The sequence below is a fragment of the Hypanus sabinus genome, chromosome 4, assembly GCF_030144855.1.
Source record: "Hypanus sabinus isolate sHypSab1 chromosome 4, sHypSab1.hap1, whole genome shotgun sequence".
Lineage (NCBI taxonomy): Eukaryota > Metazoa > Chordata > Chondrichthyes > Myliobatiformes > Dasyatidae > Hypanus > Hypanus sabinus.
The window spans coordinates 144,153,758-144,172,269 of NC_082709.1; the positions used below are offsets into that span (position 1 = coordinate 144,153,758).

At 40.9% G+C, this 18,512-nt stretch overlaps 1 protein-coding gene across 4 annotated transcripts in view; it reads left to right on the plus strand.

Annotated features, from left to right (window-relative positions):
- The window catches only part of usp9 (ubiquitin specific peptidase 9), a 269,594-nt gene that overhangs the window by 179,891 nt on the left and 71,191 nt on the right, over nt 1–18,512 (plus strand). For all 4 annotated transcript variants that reach the window (XM_059968262.1, XM_059968261.1, XM_059968260.1 and 1 more), the window contains 3 exons: nt 376–501; nt 12,487–12,653; nt 18,386–18,494. In XM_059968262.1, coding sequence (XP_059824245.1) covers nt 376–501; nt 12,487–12,653; nt 18,386–18,494 — 402 coding nt within the window. The remainder of the gene's footprint in view (nt 1–375; nt 502–12,486; nt 12,654–18,385; nt 18,495–18,512) is intronic.

The window sequence follows — 18,512 nt, forward strand, 5'->3', positions numbered from 1 at the left end:
AACTCCAACTTGATAATAAATTTTGGATGTAATTTACCCCAAATTTAGCAAGAAATTGGCATCCACTTTTTTTTAAAAAATATGCATTCAGTTGTCATCCACAAACAGATGATAGGCTAATAAATAGTAATCTGATATAAAGCAGGATATGTCTTCAGTAAGCTGATGCTGAATGCCCTAAGTCAAAAAATACTGAATTTCCTTTAACCAAGATGTTTTGGTTCTGAGCATAAAGAGAATTGAGCAAAAGGCAATCGTTTCTGTTGTACTTGATAATTATGCATGTGAGGTGTCAAGAAAGTGAAACTTTATATAGAGTTAATTCTCTATAAGTGTGAATATTAATTTTAATTATATTATTGTTTTCTCTCGAAGGCCTCAAAATACATCCCAGACATTTGTGTTATTAGAGCAGTCCAAAAAATTGTTTGGGCTTCAGGTTGTGGCTCAATACAGCTTGTGTTCAGTTCTAATGAAGAGATCAGCAAAATATATGAAAAAGTAAGTTAATTCTACAATTATTTTTGAAGAATTTAATTTTGTTCAAATATCTATTGGAAGTGCTAATCATTTTTTAAGAATGTGTTTGAAATTAAAATTGTCCCCAGTAAGGTAATGCTGCCATACTGAGTGAAGTTGGAAAGTTAAATATTTGGCTGTAAAATTGTATATTTACTTCAATGAATGTTGGTTTATGAGACACGTTTCAGAGTACTTCAAAAATCTTTAAGAACTATTTGATTATAAATATGATAACTTCCCTTACCCTTATTAATATTTTCATTGACATGTATGAAATAATACAAGTAGATTACAGCTTGATTGTCAGAAGAAATAGCCTAAAAACCTTTTGTGATGAGAGATCTCAGTACCATTTATGCAATATTATGCTAATTAAGCATTGTCTTTTTATGAAGCATTTCAGGGCATTATGTTACTATATAAAACAACAAACAATTTTGTGGAGGAACTCAATGGGTCAGGCAGCATTTGTGGGGGATGGGGTGGTAACATTCACCTTTGAGTCAATCCTATGTCAGGTCTGAGGACAGAGAGCCAGTGTAAAGAGAAGGGGAATGGTGAGCCAAAGGCCAGAGGTAATTGGTGGGTAGGGTGTGGGAGTAGCATAAACTTATTTAACTATAATCATGGCAAATTTTCTCTCAACCAGTCATCAGATTCCAGCATTGCTAGTTTTTGTGTTCCTGCTTATCATCCTCCAACAGCTGTCTTCTTCTTCGCCCTTCCCAACCCCTTTCCGGGTTCCATTTTCCTCTCTTCATCTGCCGACATCTATCACCACCTAGTTCCTTCCCTCACCCCACTCCTCCCCCCCCCCCACCATGCACCAAACACCACTGCCAACTGTCTCACCACTGCCTCTCACTTCTCTCCCCTCTTCAATCTTTGTCCTGATGTTGGATTTCTGCATCAAATCTTCACTGCTCCTTTCCTCAGCAAATTATTTGTTTCTAGTATCTGTAGTCTTCTGTGTCCCTTCTTTCATTATATATAGAAGTTGGTTGGTTCTCAGTATTAAGATCCATAAAAAATGAAGGCAGTAGAATAGCAAGGGTTTATCACTATTGTCATGTATGACCCTCATTTCACTATAGACGTGTCAGTTTCTCTCTAAAATTTACATAATATCAGTGATTATGCAAATCTAATAAAATGACCTGACAAGTAGTGAAAAGAGCATTTAGTAACACTGTGAATTTCAAATGTAGAGTTAATATATCTTAAAATAACAAGAATTTGGAAGCTTTAATGTCACGAAATTGTATGTTTAAATCTATAAATTAAACAATATGCGCATGAATTGTTGGCAGTATAATATTGCAAACATTACAGACTTAAGTAATGCTCCACAGCAGGAACAAATTGTGTTACAACACAAACTGGCATAGTTGGTGATTTACTGCATGTTAAATGGTGTACTTCGGATTTTCTTTTTGCTTTGTTAGGCTAATTAAGGTTACATGCAAACAAAAGTGACCCATCAAATGCAATTGATTTATATATTTTTAAAAAAACAATGTAATATAATCATTTATTATTGTCATAGAGTCATAGTGCACTACACCACATAAAGATATCCTTTGGCCCAATCTAGCCTATGCTGAACTGTTGTTCTGCCTTGTTCAATTGACCTGCACCTGGACCATACCCCTCCCAATCATGTACTTATCCAAACTTCTCTTCAATGTTGCATTTGACCCCATGTCCACAATTTATGCTAGCAGCATATTCCACACTTGCAACATTCTCTTGAGTGCAGTACTTCCTCCCTCAGGTTCTGCTTAAATATTTCACCTTCCACCCTTAACCTATAACAACTAGTCTCACCCAACCTAGTGGAAAAAGCCTGTTTACATTTACTCTATCTATGCCACTCATAATTTTGTATACCTCTTCTTCAATCTCCCCTCCATCTTCTATTTTCTGGGAATAAAGTTCAATCTTTCCTTATAACTCAGATCCTCCAGTCTTGGCAACATCCTTGTAAATTTTCTCTGTACTCTTTCAATCTTATTTACATCTTTCCAGTAGGTAGGTGACCGAAACTGCACACAGTACTCCAATTTAGGCCTCACCAAAGTCCTATACAACTTCAACATAACATCCCATCTCCTGTACTCAATACATTGATATATGAAGGCCAATGTACCAAAAAACTTTATTTACAAAACCAAGTATCTGTAACGCCCCTCTTACAAGGAATTAAGAGTTGTATTCCCAGACCTCTTTGTTCTACTGCACTCCTCAGTACGTACAAGACCTACCCTGGCTGGCCCATCTAAGCTAATCCTTTTTGCTTATTCAATGACTATGTCCTTTCATTTCCTGCACATTCATCTGCCTATCTGAGAGCCTCTTTAGGTAGTGCCTTTATCACCACTTTAGGTAGTGCATTACAGGCACTTGCCATTTTGTGTAAAAGCAGCTCTTAATCTTAAGTATATGCTTCTTGTATTAGATATTTCAATCCTGGGGAGAAAGATATTGGCAGCCTCTCACAATCTTATAAGTTTCAATCAGATCTCCCCTTGGCCTCTGCTGCTCCAAAGAAAAGCAACCCCAGATTTGTCCAGCCTCTCCTTATAACACTTACTCTCTAATCCAAACAACATACTGGTAAACTACTTCTGTACCATCTTCAAAGACTCAGTACCTTTCCTATAATGTGGCAACCAGAGCAAAATGCAGTTCTTCAGATGCAGCCTAACTAGAGTTTCATAAAGCTGTAATATAACTTCCCAGTTCTTGAACACATCCTTAATTCATCAAGGCAAACATGCTGTATACTTTCTTTACCACCACTGAAAGTGTCTACAAACTGAGTAGCTACTTTCATGGAGCTGTGGATTTGAACCTCAAGATCCCTCAGCACATCAATACTGTTAAGGGTCTTACCATTAGCAGTGAGCTGTCCCTTTGCATTTGATCTCCCATAGTGCAGCACTTCTCATTTGGCCAGGTTAAACTTCATCTGCTATTTCTCTGCTCATATCTGCAACTGATCTATAACCAGTTGTGCCCTTTGCCAGTCATCTACTCTATTCATTAGCTGCAAAATTACTAACATTTTCATCCAGGTCAGTTTTATATTAATATATATGAAGCTCACTGTTGATCAGGGTCAACTGTGGATATTGCGTAGTAGCTGTCTAAGTGATGCATGAGCCAGGGCTGTACAATATGGAGAGCAAGATGTTGCCCATGCAGCTGATAACTCCAAAGGAATGGCAGAGACCGGTACAGTTTGGCGCCGCGGTGTTGCAGGAGTTACCAATCAGTGTTGAATTCAACATAAGACTGCCTTAGAGGCTCCGGCTCTGGATTTTTTCCTTGGAATTAACTTCTGAAAACTTGCATGTGAGTGGGCATAGCTGCAAGACAGTGGAGGTTTGAGATCAGAGTTTTCCTTCTAGATGAACTGCCAACCACGGGTGACAAGCCCCATCTGCGTGAAGCAGCTGGTTTTATGATGCCAGTCAAATGCCTTTGTCTCTTCTGCTGTCACTAGAAGCAGTTCTGCCAGGATTAGTAGCTATGCCACACGTGAAGGCCTTGAGCCATTGTCAGAGGCCACACAACCTTAATTGATATCTTTACAGTATATTGTAAGTGATACCTTGCAACATCTTTATGGACAAGGATATGTTTTTTTTTAGCCAGGACTTCTTCCATCAATACCTTTTTTGTGCAAGGCCTTGGAGATCATGGAACCATGAACTTTATCTCCAGTTGCAGCACTAACTTGCACAGCTCACTCAGTGACTGTTGGCATCATAGTATCCTCTCTTACAAGTGCCATTCTTCTCTGGTGATTAAGTTTAGACAGACTGCCTGACCTGAGCAGTGTGGCTGTGGTTTCATATTTTTCTGCTTTTTTCATATAGACTGCACTGAACTCCTAGGTATGTTCAGTGCCTTTGAGACGGTCATGTACTTTTCCCCAGATTTGTGCTTCTCCATTATCTTTCCCTGACTTGCCTTGAATGCTCTTTTGTCTTCACTTTGTTTTGATCTGTTGAAAATCTACCATGCTGCAAGACCTTGCATAGACAGGGAATATTTATTTAAATGATCCTCTAATTCTCTCCATCAACAAATTGAGTGAGTTGGTACAGTATTGCACCCAAGGAAAATTGGTCTAGTTATTACAAAGAGGATGTATATTCTTTCAGCCTCACAATTTTGGTTATTAATTTTTAGTAATTCAAAATCAACACACACAAAATGCTGAAGGAACTTAGCAGGTCAGGCATCATCTGTGAAAGTGAACAGATATTTGGCATTTTGGGCCAAGTCCCTTCTTGGACTGAGAAGGAAGGGGGGAAATGTCAGAATAAAAAGGTAGAGAGGGGAGGGGAAGGAGGCTAGCTGGAAGATAACAAGTGAAGTCAGGTAGGTGGAAAAGGTCAAGGGCTGGAGAAGAAGGAATCTGATTGGAAAGGAGAGTGGACCATTGGAGAAAAGAAAGGAGCAAGAGGAAGTAATAAACAGGTAAGAAGAGGTAAAAGATCAGAGTGGGGAATAGAGGAAGCTGTTGGGGGGGCAGATTTGTTTACTGGAATGAGAAGTCAATATTCATGCCATAAGGTTGGAAGCTACACAGGTGGAATTTTAGGAGTTGCTCCTCCACCCTGAGAGTGGCGTCATCTTGGCACGAGGAGGCCATGGACCAACATGTCAGAATAGGAATTGAAAATGCCTGGCTACTGGGAAGCTCTTGTTTTGGTGGATAGAGCAGAGGTGCTCAATGATGTGGTTCCCCAGTTTGAGATGGGTTTCACCAATGTAGAGGAGGCTGCATCAGACACAATAGACTACCCCAGCAGATTGGCAGGTGAATCTTATCCTGAAGGACTGCCTGGAGCCCTGAATAGAGTTGGGGGAGGGGTGTATGGGCAGGTATAACATTTAGGCTGCTTGCAGGAGAATAGTTGGGATGGACAAATGGACAGAGGAATCACTGGGAGCAATTCCTGCGGAAAGATGAGGGGAGTGAAGGTAAAGATATGTTTAGTGGGGGATCCTTTTGAAGATGCTGGAAGTTACAAAAGGATAATGTGTTGGATAACCAATTATAATCACCAATGTATAAGACATTGGTGAGGCCAAATTTGGAGTATTGTGTGCAGTTTTGGTCACCTAATTGCAGGAAGGATATCAATAAGGTTGAAAGAGTGCAGAGAAGGTTTACAAGGATGTTGTTGGGACTTGAGAAACTGAGTTACAGTGAAAGGTTGAATAGGTTAGGGCTTTATTCCCTGGAGGGTAGAAGAATGAAGGGAGATTTGATAGAGGTATATAAAATAATGATGGGTATGGACAGAGTGAATGCAAGAAGGCTTTTTCCACCGAGGCTAGGGGAGAAAAAAACCAGAGGACATGGGTTAAGGGTGAAGGGGGAAAAGTTTAAAGGGAACATTAAGGGGAGCTTCTTCACACAGAGTGGTGGGAGTGTGGAATTAGCTGCCAGATAAATGGCATTTAAGAAAAACTTTGACAGGTACAGGAATGAGAGGAGTATGGAGGGATATGATCCAGGTGCAGGTCAATGGGACTAGGCAGAAAAGTGGTTCGGCACAGCCAAGAAGGGCTGAAGGGCCTGTTTCTGTGCTGTTATACTCTATTGTTCTATGGATGCGAAGGCTGATGGGGTGGTAGGGAAACTAAGGAAGATAGGCTGAGCACAGATGTACAGGAAATGGAGGAGATGTGGGTGAGGGGAGCATCAATCCTGGAGGGAGGGAAACCCCATTCCTTAAAGGAGAAGGATATCTTTAATGTCCTGGAACAGAAAGCCACATCCTGGAAACAGATGTTGCGGAGGCGGAGAAACAGAGAAGGGAATAGCATTTATTCAGGAATAGCATTGGTTTTATGTAGCCAATGAAGAGGCAGGCATAGCTGGGCCCCATGCAAGTGCCCATGGCTACTCCTTGAGTTTGAAGAAAGTGGGAGGAGCTGAAGGGAAAACTTTTCAGGATGAGAACAGTTCTGCTAGATGGGGAAAGGGTGGTGGTGAAGAGGGATTGGTTGTTTTTGTTAAAAAAGAAGCAGAGAGCTTTGAGGCCTTCTTGATTGGAGATAGAATTGTATAGGGACTGAACATCCATTCAGAATGCTTAAGATATATGCCACTTATAATCTCACTCACTTCTAACTAATCACCTCTCATCCTGCTGTAAAGGGGGTTTCTTTTTTTTCTTTGTTACTGTTGGGAAAGGGTTTCCTTTTGTTAACTAGCAGGAATGCTAATTTACTGATAACGAGAATGGTATTCCTTTGTAAACCAAATGGGGATTAATGTTCTTTCTTCTGAGTCTGTAAGCTTTTGTTGACGGGCTTTTGGGCAGATCGGCACGAGGGGGTTGAGAGAGAGGACGCAATGCTCTAAGCTGGGCGAGCATCGGACCCCGGTCCGAGGCTGGGAGATTCTCCGAGGGAGGGGGATGAAGCTAGATGTGCTTGGTTGACCACTCGGAGGGTCCTGAGCTGCGAGTCGAGGAGTTCGGAGGGGATCGAATGGTGGCCAGAAGACTTCAGTAATTGAGCTCCAACGGCTGTGCATGAAGTGGTTTGGACTTTGATAAGTTTGGCGCCTTTTCTTTAATTTTCTCTTCATATATACTGTATCGTTATTAATCACTTAGTTATAGTAACCTTTATAAATTGTACTCATTTAATCGCATATGGTGTACTGTCTGTTTTTGGGCGAGGCGGGGACATCACACAGCATCCACACCAGCTGATTACCCAGTTTGGCGGGGCCGAAGGCTGCTCCCCCTAGACGAGAACGAGCTGAGCGAGCCTGAGGCGACCCAGGGGGTTACACTGCACTCCAGAGTGAAAGGCCCCAGCTTGCACAATTCTTTCTCACACGACACATTCTCTAATCCTGATAAATCTCCCCTCTGAAAGCTTCCATATCCTTCCTTTAATGTGACCAGAACAGAACACAATACTGTAGATGCAGCATTTTAGAGCTGCAACGTTACCTGATGGCTCCTCAGCTCACTCCCCTGACTAATAAAGGCTAGCACACCATATGCTTTCTTAACCACCTTATCAATTTTGAGTGATCTATAGACTTGGACCTCAAGATTCCTCTGTTTCTCCATACTGCTAAGAATCCTGTTGTAGAAGTTATGTATCTATTTTTTGTCAGAATTGTATTTTGTGTTGCACATTTAATATGGTTTTCAGTAATTTGTCACGTGAGTTGGACATGGTGGAAGCAAATAACTATAGTTACACTTGTCTTTGTTTAGAGTACGTGACCTACGGTTGATAGGCTTTTGTTTGTTAATTACGCTAATTTGAATGCTGATTACTTTTATTTCACTACATTGCTAAATTAGTTCTCAGTTTTTTTTTCGCTATTAGATCGTTCATCTTTGCTGGTTTTGTAATGTAGAATCAAACATACTTTTTTCAACTTTGATCTCAGTTGGAAGCACATCATACAGTGTCAATTCCTGTGCTCAAGTTTCTCAGCCAACATTTGAATTGAACACTTCGTTTGGTCTGGTTTAAGCACTGTGGATATGTTGACAGTTTATTTGTTGCCTACATTTATTGAATGGAATCTCACTGGTGTATTTTACCAATGTGCTGTAGGCAAGCCAAGAGGTAATTGTGAGTTGCACAATAAGGAGAGAGTAACGTAAGTAAATTGAAGCATGGAACTGATGTCAGCAACCCTGAAGTTGGGGCTAACAAAAGATGAACTAAACTTTCTGCTAAAGCTAAGGCAAATCAAATTCAATATCTTCAAAAGGAGTATGAGACAAATGTGAACTAAATTCAGGAGGATCTTATGAAAAATAAAGAAAATGCCTTGCAGGTGCAACCTTATCATGAGGACTTGACTATCTCTGTGAAGTTGTTGCTAAGTAACATCAGACACTGTTGTTATTATTTCCCAAGGATGAACAGAGGAAACAATGTTTTACATTGTTTCGTGGTGCATTGGTAGAGGCTGTGAAACAATTGTTGACTCAACATGTTACATTGAAGGTCATGTGCTACAATAAGTAAATGTCTCATCTTCCATCAGACAATGTCTCTCAAATTCCAAGACATGTTTTGACTATGCATATAGCAGAGGAGCCACAGGATGACGTGAAACTGAGTAACAGTGTCAGATGTCATCTCCTCTGCACACATTAACTATTATGGAAGGATCAGTGTGCTGGAAGAGCAAGAGAAGCAGCAGCTATGCAGAAGGAAGGGGTAATTTAAGTTGCAGAAAGAAATTGCCACACATATGGCTAATGTGCTAAAGGCTTCAAGTGTGGCAAATGTTAAAGGTGCTCCAGCAAGACAGTCCCATGGTGCGAGTTCCTGTATTGAAAAGGCATAGAAGAAAGCAAAAGCACTCGATGGCAATGTTGATTCATTTCTTCCTCAAGTGTTTGAGATGCATGAACGAGATCTCTCCTCCCCCCCCCCCCCCCCCAGAGGTAGTTCGGGGTGTTTACTCTCAGTCTGCATTAATGAGGCACTCTGAATCTGTGACCTATCCAGCAGCTCAAAGAACTCAAGGGGGCATTCACTTACAGCATGGAAAGACTCTTGTTTCAGACGATAGCAGTCAAAATAGTGCTACTGATATTGTGAAGAAGCAAAGTGAAATAACAACCTATTGGCACAACAACAACACATTTCATCTTTGCCTAAAGGAGATTCAAATCTTCGATGGTGATTCCTTGTAGTATCATGCATTCGAGGCTTTTGAAAGTGGTGTTGAAGGCAAGACTAACAGCTATAGTTACTGCCTCAACAATACACTAGGGGTCACCCTATGAAAGGATATGTAAAGCTAAGGCCTTACTACAGGAACATTTTGGTAATGAACAGAGAATTACATTCACTACATGCAAAAGGCTCTTTCTGTGAAATCTCCCAAATCTGAAGATGTGGAAGCTCTTCAAGACTACAGTCTTTTTCTTAGAGGCTGTTGCAATGCCATAGAAGAACTGTATTACATGCGTGAGCTTGGTATGTCTGCCAATATGTGGATTGTTATAAAAGAAATTGCCCTCTGTGCTTAGGGATAAGTGGAGAGTGGTGGTTTTTAAACTGCAAGAAAGGCACAATCATAAGACTGCTTTTGCTGACATTTTTGATTGCAAAAATTGCAACAGATTCGGTGTTCGAGAACATACAAGATGCTACATCACCTGCCTTAAGCAAAGGTGTGAACAAAACTCAGTCATGGTTTCATTCTATGGCTAAATGAAATGAAGCAGCTTTGCTGCTACTCTGGCCACTGTGAGAAGTAAAACCTGGAACTAATAGACGGGAAATGGTCTCATCAGCCAAAGAAGTTTGGCTGTTCTGCAAGGGTTAACACGCTTTAGATTTGTGTCCTTAGCTGGAGAAAAGGGCTCATAGTGAGAAGATTGCTCCTAAAGGTAAATGGTGTCTACTTTGGCTGTTTATGAACAGAGCACATCAGCAAGGATTACAGGAAGCGTCTTTCATGCAAGGTCTGCAGTGGCAAGCATCCTGGCATATTTCATGTTCACTCTGACAAAAAGGGGTGCGGAATCAAAATAAGTCATGAAAGAATCAGATACACCAGTGAGTAGTGCCCTGGTATCTAATGGCTTCCTATATTTCCAATATAAGTGAAGTATAATAAGGGCAATGCTTTCCTAGATCAAGGAAGTACAGCAGTGTTCTGCACTGGGCCTCATGGAGAAGCTCAACCTCAGGAGAAAGGACACATTCTCTTATGCACCATAGGTCAAGGAAAGATAAGACCATATGGTATAGGAGCAAAAAGAATTTAAGTGGAATTTTCAGTCCTTTGGCAGGTTCACATCATGGTGGAACATGGGAAAGATTGATCGGTTCAGTGTGAAATGTCCCTAATTGTACTATGAAATTAAAGAATCTTGACAAAGAGGGTTTCCATATGTTTCCATATAGTTCTTTATGAAGTAGCAGCTATTATCAATGGTCGTCAGAGCCCTTCCGATCCTAATGATTTGGAAGCACTAACATCTGTTGCTTCTGAAAACCTCACCATACTTAACCCCAGGATAATTCCAAAAGGAGGACTTTTATGCTCATCGTACATAGATGGAAGCAAGTTCAATACATGTCAAATTTGTTTTGGAAAAGGTTTGTCAAGGAGTATTTACCACAGTTACAGAAACGCCTGAAATAAAATGCAACTTCATTCAGGAGACATTGTGCTTATAGTTGTTGACTCAGTGCCTTGAAACTCATGGACCTTGAGAAGAATCATTCAAGTCTTTCCAGACGGAAAAGTATTTGTGTGGCAGATGCGCATCAAGACCATGACTAACTATCTGGACAGGCTTATAACCCAAGATCTGTCTTCTGCAGGAGGCAGAGGTTTGAGAAGCTTCAGCTACAGCTCAAGAAGCTTTACTTACTTTGGTTGTTGGATCTCATGACCTTGACTTGACAGACGGTGGTGATAAAGATCACTCTGAACTGGGCTAAGTGCTGGTAACCTCTGGCCTACATAACTTTTTCACAGCCTGGCTTGAAAAAAGAATATTTGCATAAATGTTAAAGATGTTATCCTTGAAGATTGCATGTCTCTTATTTTTTGTAATATGTAGCTGTAATTATTGTAGTGTAATAATTAGGGTCTGGGATGTAGACACCATTTATCTATTGTCTGTCCATTATTAATTTTGATAACTTGTTATGTGGGTTGGAGCACGGCAGAAGCAAATAAGTATAGTTAAGTACTCACGCTTTGTCTTAGTTTAGTGGAGAATGTGTGAGCTGGAGTGATTTTTTTTGTTGACCACTTAATTACGCTAATTTGAACACTAATTGCTTATTTCATTATATTGCTAATTTAGTTTTGTTTTTCTTTTTTCACGAAAAGATCATTTGTCTTTGCTGGTTTCATAATGAAGGATCAAACGTACTTTTTTTTTGACTTGTAAAGCAGTAATATAGAGGTGCAGCATACAGTGTCAACTCCCATACTCAGTCTCTCAGCAGTTTTGGTTTATTTTCAAGTAACCTCTATTCTTGCCATTAGCCTTATACTCAATCTTCAGGTTCGATCTTCCAAAGTGTATCACTGAAACAGTTTTCTGGATTGAACTCCACCTGCCACGTTTCTGCATCCCTTCTATATCTTGTAACCTATGAGAACCTTCTCGACTATCCACAAAACCACCAATCTTCATGGCATCTGCGTACACTGAGATACAGTGAATAATTTGTTTTGAGATCGTTTAATCACATCATTATATTGAGGTAGTACAAGGTGAAAGTAATAACAATGCAGAGAATAGGTTGCAGTTACAGAGAAAGTGTGGTGGAGGCAGACAAAATAGTGCAAAGCCAAGATGAAGTAGATTGTGAAGTTGAGTCCAACTTATTGTACTAATGCAATATTCAGTAGTCTTGCATCAGCAGGATAAAAGCGTCATTGAGCCTGGTGATGTGTGCTTTCAGGTTTTTGAATTTTCTGCCCAAAGGGAGAAGAGAGAATGCCTTGGGGGTGTTTGATTATGTTGGCTGCTTTACCAAGGCAGCTAGAAGTGTCAACAGACTAATGGAGGGGAGGCAGGATCTGCTGAGTTGTATCCACAACTCCTCATGTTCTTACCGTCTTGGGCAGATATTTGTCATATTAAGCCGTTATGCATACGGATGAGATGTTTATTGTGGTCCATCGATAAATATTAGGGCCAAAGGGGACATGCCAGATCTCTTTATCTTCTGAGGAAATAGAGGTGCTGGTGCACTTGGGAAATGTGCATTAAGTCATTTTACAGTTAACTATATTTATCTAATTCAGAAAATGTAATTCGTGATTGTTATTCCTGTTACCATTTGTCAAAGATTGGAGGAAAAACATTTCTAAAGAACAGTTGGTTGTTCAAATTTAAATGTTTTTTTAAAGTAGGTCTGAATTTGCTACTTTAACAGATTGCCTTAAATTGTGTTTTCTTGTATTTGAAGACAAATGCAGGAAGTGAACCTGATTCTGAAGATGAGCATGTTTGCTGTGAAGCCTTGGAGGTGATGACACTGTGCTTTGCACTGGTTCCAACAGCACTGGATACACTTAGTAAAGAAAAGGCATGGCAGACCTTCATAATTGATTTGCTGCTCCACTGTCACAGCAAGTAAGTACAGTTTTCATAACTGCCAGATGGAATGGAGTACTAGATTCTGTAACAGAATGTCATGTGTGAAACACTATTTTGTTTCATTATTTATACAAATTAAGTTGATTTGTTGAGATACGAGGGCTTAATAAGTAGATATGGAATACGAAAGATGAATCTGTGTGAAAGAAATTTACAAATTGGTTTATATTACTGTTAATAGTTGCATTAAGGTACAAGTGGGCAAGAAATAAGTGTTTTAATGCGTAAGAAATGTATAGGGATCAATTTGAATGTTGAATTAATTTGCCAACATACCTTAAAGAACAAAATAAGGAATGTTTCGTCTTAGTACTTCAGCTTTGCACAGAATTGCTTGGCATTCCAAAGTTGAATTGGTAATGGATAAATTACTGAAACTAAAGCAAATATACGTCATTACATTTGCATATTTATACTGAAATGTTAAGGGGTTTCATGGACTTGATTTTTCTTATATATTTTTGAACATTCAGTTATAGACTTTAATTATCTAACGAAGCATCACGATCAGAAATCAGTTTATTTTGTAATTTTGATCAGTTTGTTGTTCTGATATTCTTAATTTGACAGTTCAAATTGAAGATTTTAAATAATATGAATAATATAAAAAATAGCTGTACGAAATTTTAATGACATCTGTTAATTCACTGGGTTAATTAATTTGAAGGTGTTTTTCATGATTTTTGCTATTTTTCGAAAAGACAGCTGAAGGGACTTCAGACCATCCTTGTGTGGAATGGAACTGTCAAAGAAGTTGTATCCATTGTGGAGATAAGATGGGCATGACCAGGAAACTGGACTGTTCTATTGTACTAAATGTAGGCCTTTCACTTCCCTGAACAGAGACCCAACTACTCCACTTACACCAACGCTGTCTTCCCCCCCCTCCCCCCCCAAATCAGGTTACAGATTACAGTCTTTCTTAATAATTCCTGGAACTCCAAATCAAAGGTACATCAAGGGGAACTTGTGGGCCCAATCTGCATCTATTTTTGGGTGGGGGAGGAATATACAACAACATCTGATTCTATCTTGTTCATTTGCCTTCTGTCAGCACTTTTACTGTTATATTTATGATTGTATTGGTGCTATTACTTGCATTTATGTAGAATGGTAACATTTCAGTGCCTTTGCTAGTTTCCACCCAGCTCGGTCATTCATAGGATGTACTTCTGACTCTTCCATTCATTTATTTCACATCTCTTATTTCAGTCTCAGTGAGAGGTGAGCTATCAATATATGCTTTTGCACCCCTTTACTCCCCTAGCTGTTTAGACTATACCATTCCCCATTTTGCTTCCTTCAAAGTTTCCACTTTGTTCTGCTGTTTTCTCACTTTTTGTGTTGTCTTTGCTGAAATTGTGTACACACACTCCCTCTCTCTCCCCCTCTCTCTCCCCCTCTCTCTCCCCCTCTCTCTCCCCCTCTCTCTCCCCCTCTCTCTCCCCCTCTCTCTCCCCCTCTCTCTCCCCCTCTCTCTCCCCCTCTCTCTCCCCCTCTCTCTCCCCCTCTCTCTCCCCCTCTCTCTCCCCCTCTCTCTCCCCCTCTCTCTCCCCCTCTCTCTCCCCCTCTCTCTCCCCCTCTCTCTCCCCCTCTCTCTCCCCCTCTCTCTCCCCCTCTCTCTCCCCCTCTCTCTCCCCCTCTCTCTCCCCCTCTCTCTCCCCCTCTCTCTCCCCCTCTCTCTCCCCCCCTCTCTCCCCCCCTCTCTCTCCCCCTCTCTCTCCCCCTCTCTCTCCCCCTCTCTCTCCCCCTCTCTCTCCCCCTCTCTCTCCCCCTCTCTCTCCCCCTCTCTCTCCCCCTCTCCCCCTCCCTCTCTCCCCCCTCTCCCCCCCCTCTCTCTCAGGGATCTTTGCTTGCCTGTATTGGTTCTTGCAGACATTTCATTCTTCGAAGGATAGATTACCGACATTCTTTCCTTCACTCCAACAGTCTTTTATATTGAGTATTCATCATTCATGACTTCCATCGCTTCCAGTAGGGTTCTGGATCATAAGACATAGGGGCAGAATTAGGCTGTTCAGCCTATTGAGTCTGCTCCACCTTATCTGGTCCTTTCAACATCCGGTAGGTTTCAATGAGATCCCCTTGGCATTCTTCTCAATTCCAATGAGTATAGGCCCAAAGCTGCCAAACGCTTCTGATCTGTTAACCCCTTCATTCTGGGAATCATCCTCGTGAACCTCCTTCGGACTCTCTCCAATGATAACACATCCTTTTTGAGATGTGGGGACCAAAACGGTTGACAGTACTTCAAGAGTGGCCTGACTAGTGTCTTGTAAAGTGCACAACATTATCTCCTTGCTTTTATATTCTGTTCCCCTTGAAATAGATGCCAACATTACATTTACCTTCTTTCCACAGACTCAACCTATAAATTAACTTTTTGGGAGTTTTGTATGTAGACGTCTTAAGTCCTTCTGCAGCTCTGATGTTTGAATTTTCTTCCCATTTAGAATATAGTATGCATCTTATGAAATTGTTTATTTTACCAAAATGCATTATCATACATTTCCCAACACCATATCCATCTGCCATGTTTTCCCCATTCTTCCAACTTGTCTATGTCCTGCTGCAATCGCATTGCTTCCTCAGCAGTACCTACCCCTCCATCTGTCTTCATATCATCCTTAAACTTTGCCACAAAGTCATCAATTCCATTATCTAAATCATTCAAAAGCAATGTAAAAAGTAGCGGTCCCAATACCAATCCCTGGGAAACACCACTAGTCACTGGCAGCCAACCAGAAAAGGCTCCCTTTATTACCACTCTCTGCCTCCTGCCAATCCTCTATCCATGCTGGTATCTTTCCTGCAATGCCAGAGGATTTTATCTTTAATTCAGCAGCCTCGTGCGCCACCTTATCAAACACCGTCTGAAAATCCAAGTAAATGATATCCACTACCTCTCTTTTGTCTACCTTGCTTGTTACTACCTCTAGAAAGTGTAACAGATTTGTCCAGCAAGATTTCACTTTACAGAAACCATGCTGACTTTCAATGATTTTATCATTAGTCTCCAAGTACCTCAAAACCTCATCCTTTATAATAGACAACATAACCTCCCAATCACCGAGGTTATGCTAATTGGCCTATAATTTCCTTCCTTTTGCCTTCCTACCTTCTTAAAGAGTGGAGTGACATTTGCAGTTTTCCAGTCCTCCAGGACCATGCCAGGATCAAGTGATTCTTGAGAGATCATGACCATTATCCATTTTCTCTTCAGCAAGCTGTCTTGGGACTCTGAGATGTAACCCAGCTGGTCCAGGTGACTGATCCACCTTAAGACCTTTAAGTTTGCCTAGCATCTTTTTCTTTTGTAATAGCAATGGGATTCACTCCTGCGCCTGACACTCAGACTTCTGGCATACAGCCAGTGTCTTCCACAGTGATGACAGATGCAAAGTACCCATTAAGTTCATCTGCTATTCCTTTGTCCCCCATTACTTCCTTACCAGCATCATTTTCCAGTGGTCCAATTTCAACTCTCACCTCCGTTTTACTCTTTATATAACTGAAAAAACTTCTGGTATCCTATTTTATATTATTAGCTAGTTTGCCCTTGTTTTTCATCTTTTCCCTTTTAGCTTTTTTAGTTGCCTTTTGTTAGAGTTTAAAAGCTTTCCAATCATCCAACTTCCCTCTCTGATTTGCTACCTTATATGCCCTTCATAGAACCATAGAACACTACAATACAGAAACAGGTTTTTTGACCCTTGGTTGTGCCAAACCAGTTTTCTGCCTAGTTCCATTGACCCTTGGCTTTTATACAGTCCTTAACTTCCCTTGTCAACTGCAGTTGCCTACCCCTGTCATTTGAGAACAGCTACTTCTGTGGGGCATATCTATCCTGCAGCTTGTGAACTATTCCCAGATACTTCAGCTGTCCTCGCTCTGACATGATCACCTCCAGTGCCCTTCTCCAATCCACCTGGGCATCCTCCTCTCTCATGCCTCTGGAATTCCCTTTATTCCATTGCGATACTAATACACGTGACTTGTGCTTCTCCCTATCAAATTGCAGTATGAATTCAATCATATTATGATCACTGTCTCCTAAGGGTTCCTTTACATTAAGCTCCTAAATAAGATCTAGGTTATTACACAAGACCCAGTCTAAGATTGCTTTTCTCCAAGTAGGCTCAAGCATGAGCTGCTCTAAAAAGCCATCTCATAGGGATTCAACATATTTCCTCCTCTTGCAATCCAACAGCAAACTGATTTTCCCAATCCCCTTGCATATTGAAGTCTTCTATACAATTGTGACATTACCCTTATTATGTGCCTTTTCCAGCTCCCTTTGCAATCTCAACCCCACATCTTGGCTACTATTTGAAAACCTGTATATGATTCCCATAATTTTTTTTAACCCTTGCTGTTTCTTAACTCTGCCCACAAAGATTCAACATTCTCTGACAGTCATCTCTTACTAAAAATGTATTTCCATCTTGCGAACAGAGCCTCACCACCCCTATGTCTTCCTGCCTGTCCTTTCAATACAAAATATATCCTTTGATGTTAAGTTTCCAACTGTGACCTTCTTTCAGCCACAATTCAGTGATGCCCACAAAGTCATACTGACAATCTCTAATTGTGCCACATGTTCGTCCACCTCATTCCGAATACTACACGCACTTAAGTACAGCACCCACAATCCTGCACCCTTCACCTTTTTAAATTTTGCTTCTGGTACAATTTAACTCTGCTCAGTCTGCGATTGTACCCAATCATTGGCTTGACTGACTTTACAGTTACGTTACACCCATCATCTACTTGTAAACCTCCAGGCTCATCCTCTGCTCTATCATACTGGTTCCCATCCCCCTGCCATATTAATTTAAACCACTCCCAACTGCACGAGTAAACCATTGGCAAGAATATCAGTCCGATCAGATTCAAGTGCAGCCCGTTCCTTTTGTACAGGTCATACCTGCCTCAGAAGAGGTCCCAATTATCCAGAAATCTGAATCCCTGTCCCCACTCCAATTCTTCAGCTACATATTTATCTGCCACCTCATTCAATTCCTATCCTCACTGTCACGTGACACAGGTAGCAATCCCAAGATTACTACTCTTGAGGTCCTGCTTCTCAGCTTCCTTCCTAACTCCCTGTATTCTGTATTGAGGATCTCCTCCTCTTTTCTACCTACGTTGTTGGTACCAATATGTACCACAACTTCTGATTGTTCACCCTCTCTTTTAGAATGTCATAGACGTGTTCAGAAACATCTCGGACCCTAGCACCTGGGAGGCAAACTACCATCCATGTTTCTTTTTTGCATCCACAGATTTGCCTATCTGACTCCCTAACTATAGAGTCCCCTGTTGCTGCTGCCATCCTCTTTAATTCCCTACCCTTCTGAGCCACAGGGCCAGATTCAGTGCCAGAGGCCACTGTTGCTTCCCCCAGGTAGGTTGTAGCACCAGATACATTCCTTCTGCTTCATTCCTTTCTCATTCAAAAAGAAATGGTCATCTCCTAGTGTTTCGCAAAACAACACTTGCCTTCCTTATTCGAGAGTTGCTTGTCTAACCCCAAGTTGTTGAACAGAGAAAATGAGGCTGACCAATTTCCTTGTTAACTGGAGCCATGTGCTAGTATAGCTTAAAGAAACTGAAGAGGAAAAATGGCAAAACTGTTTGAAAGAATTTGTAAACATGCAGATATGATGGCAATTCAAACTAAAATCTAAATTGTTTATATTTTACAGAGCAGTTAGGCAGATGGCCCAAGAGCAGTTCTTTCTAATGGCTACCAGATGCTGTATGGGACATCGACCGCTTCTTTTCTTCATCACTCTGCTCTTCACAGTATTAGCAGTAAGCAACTTTTCAAGA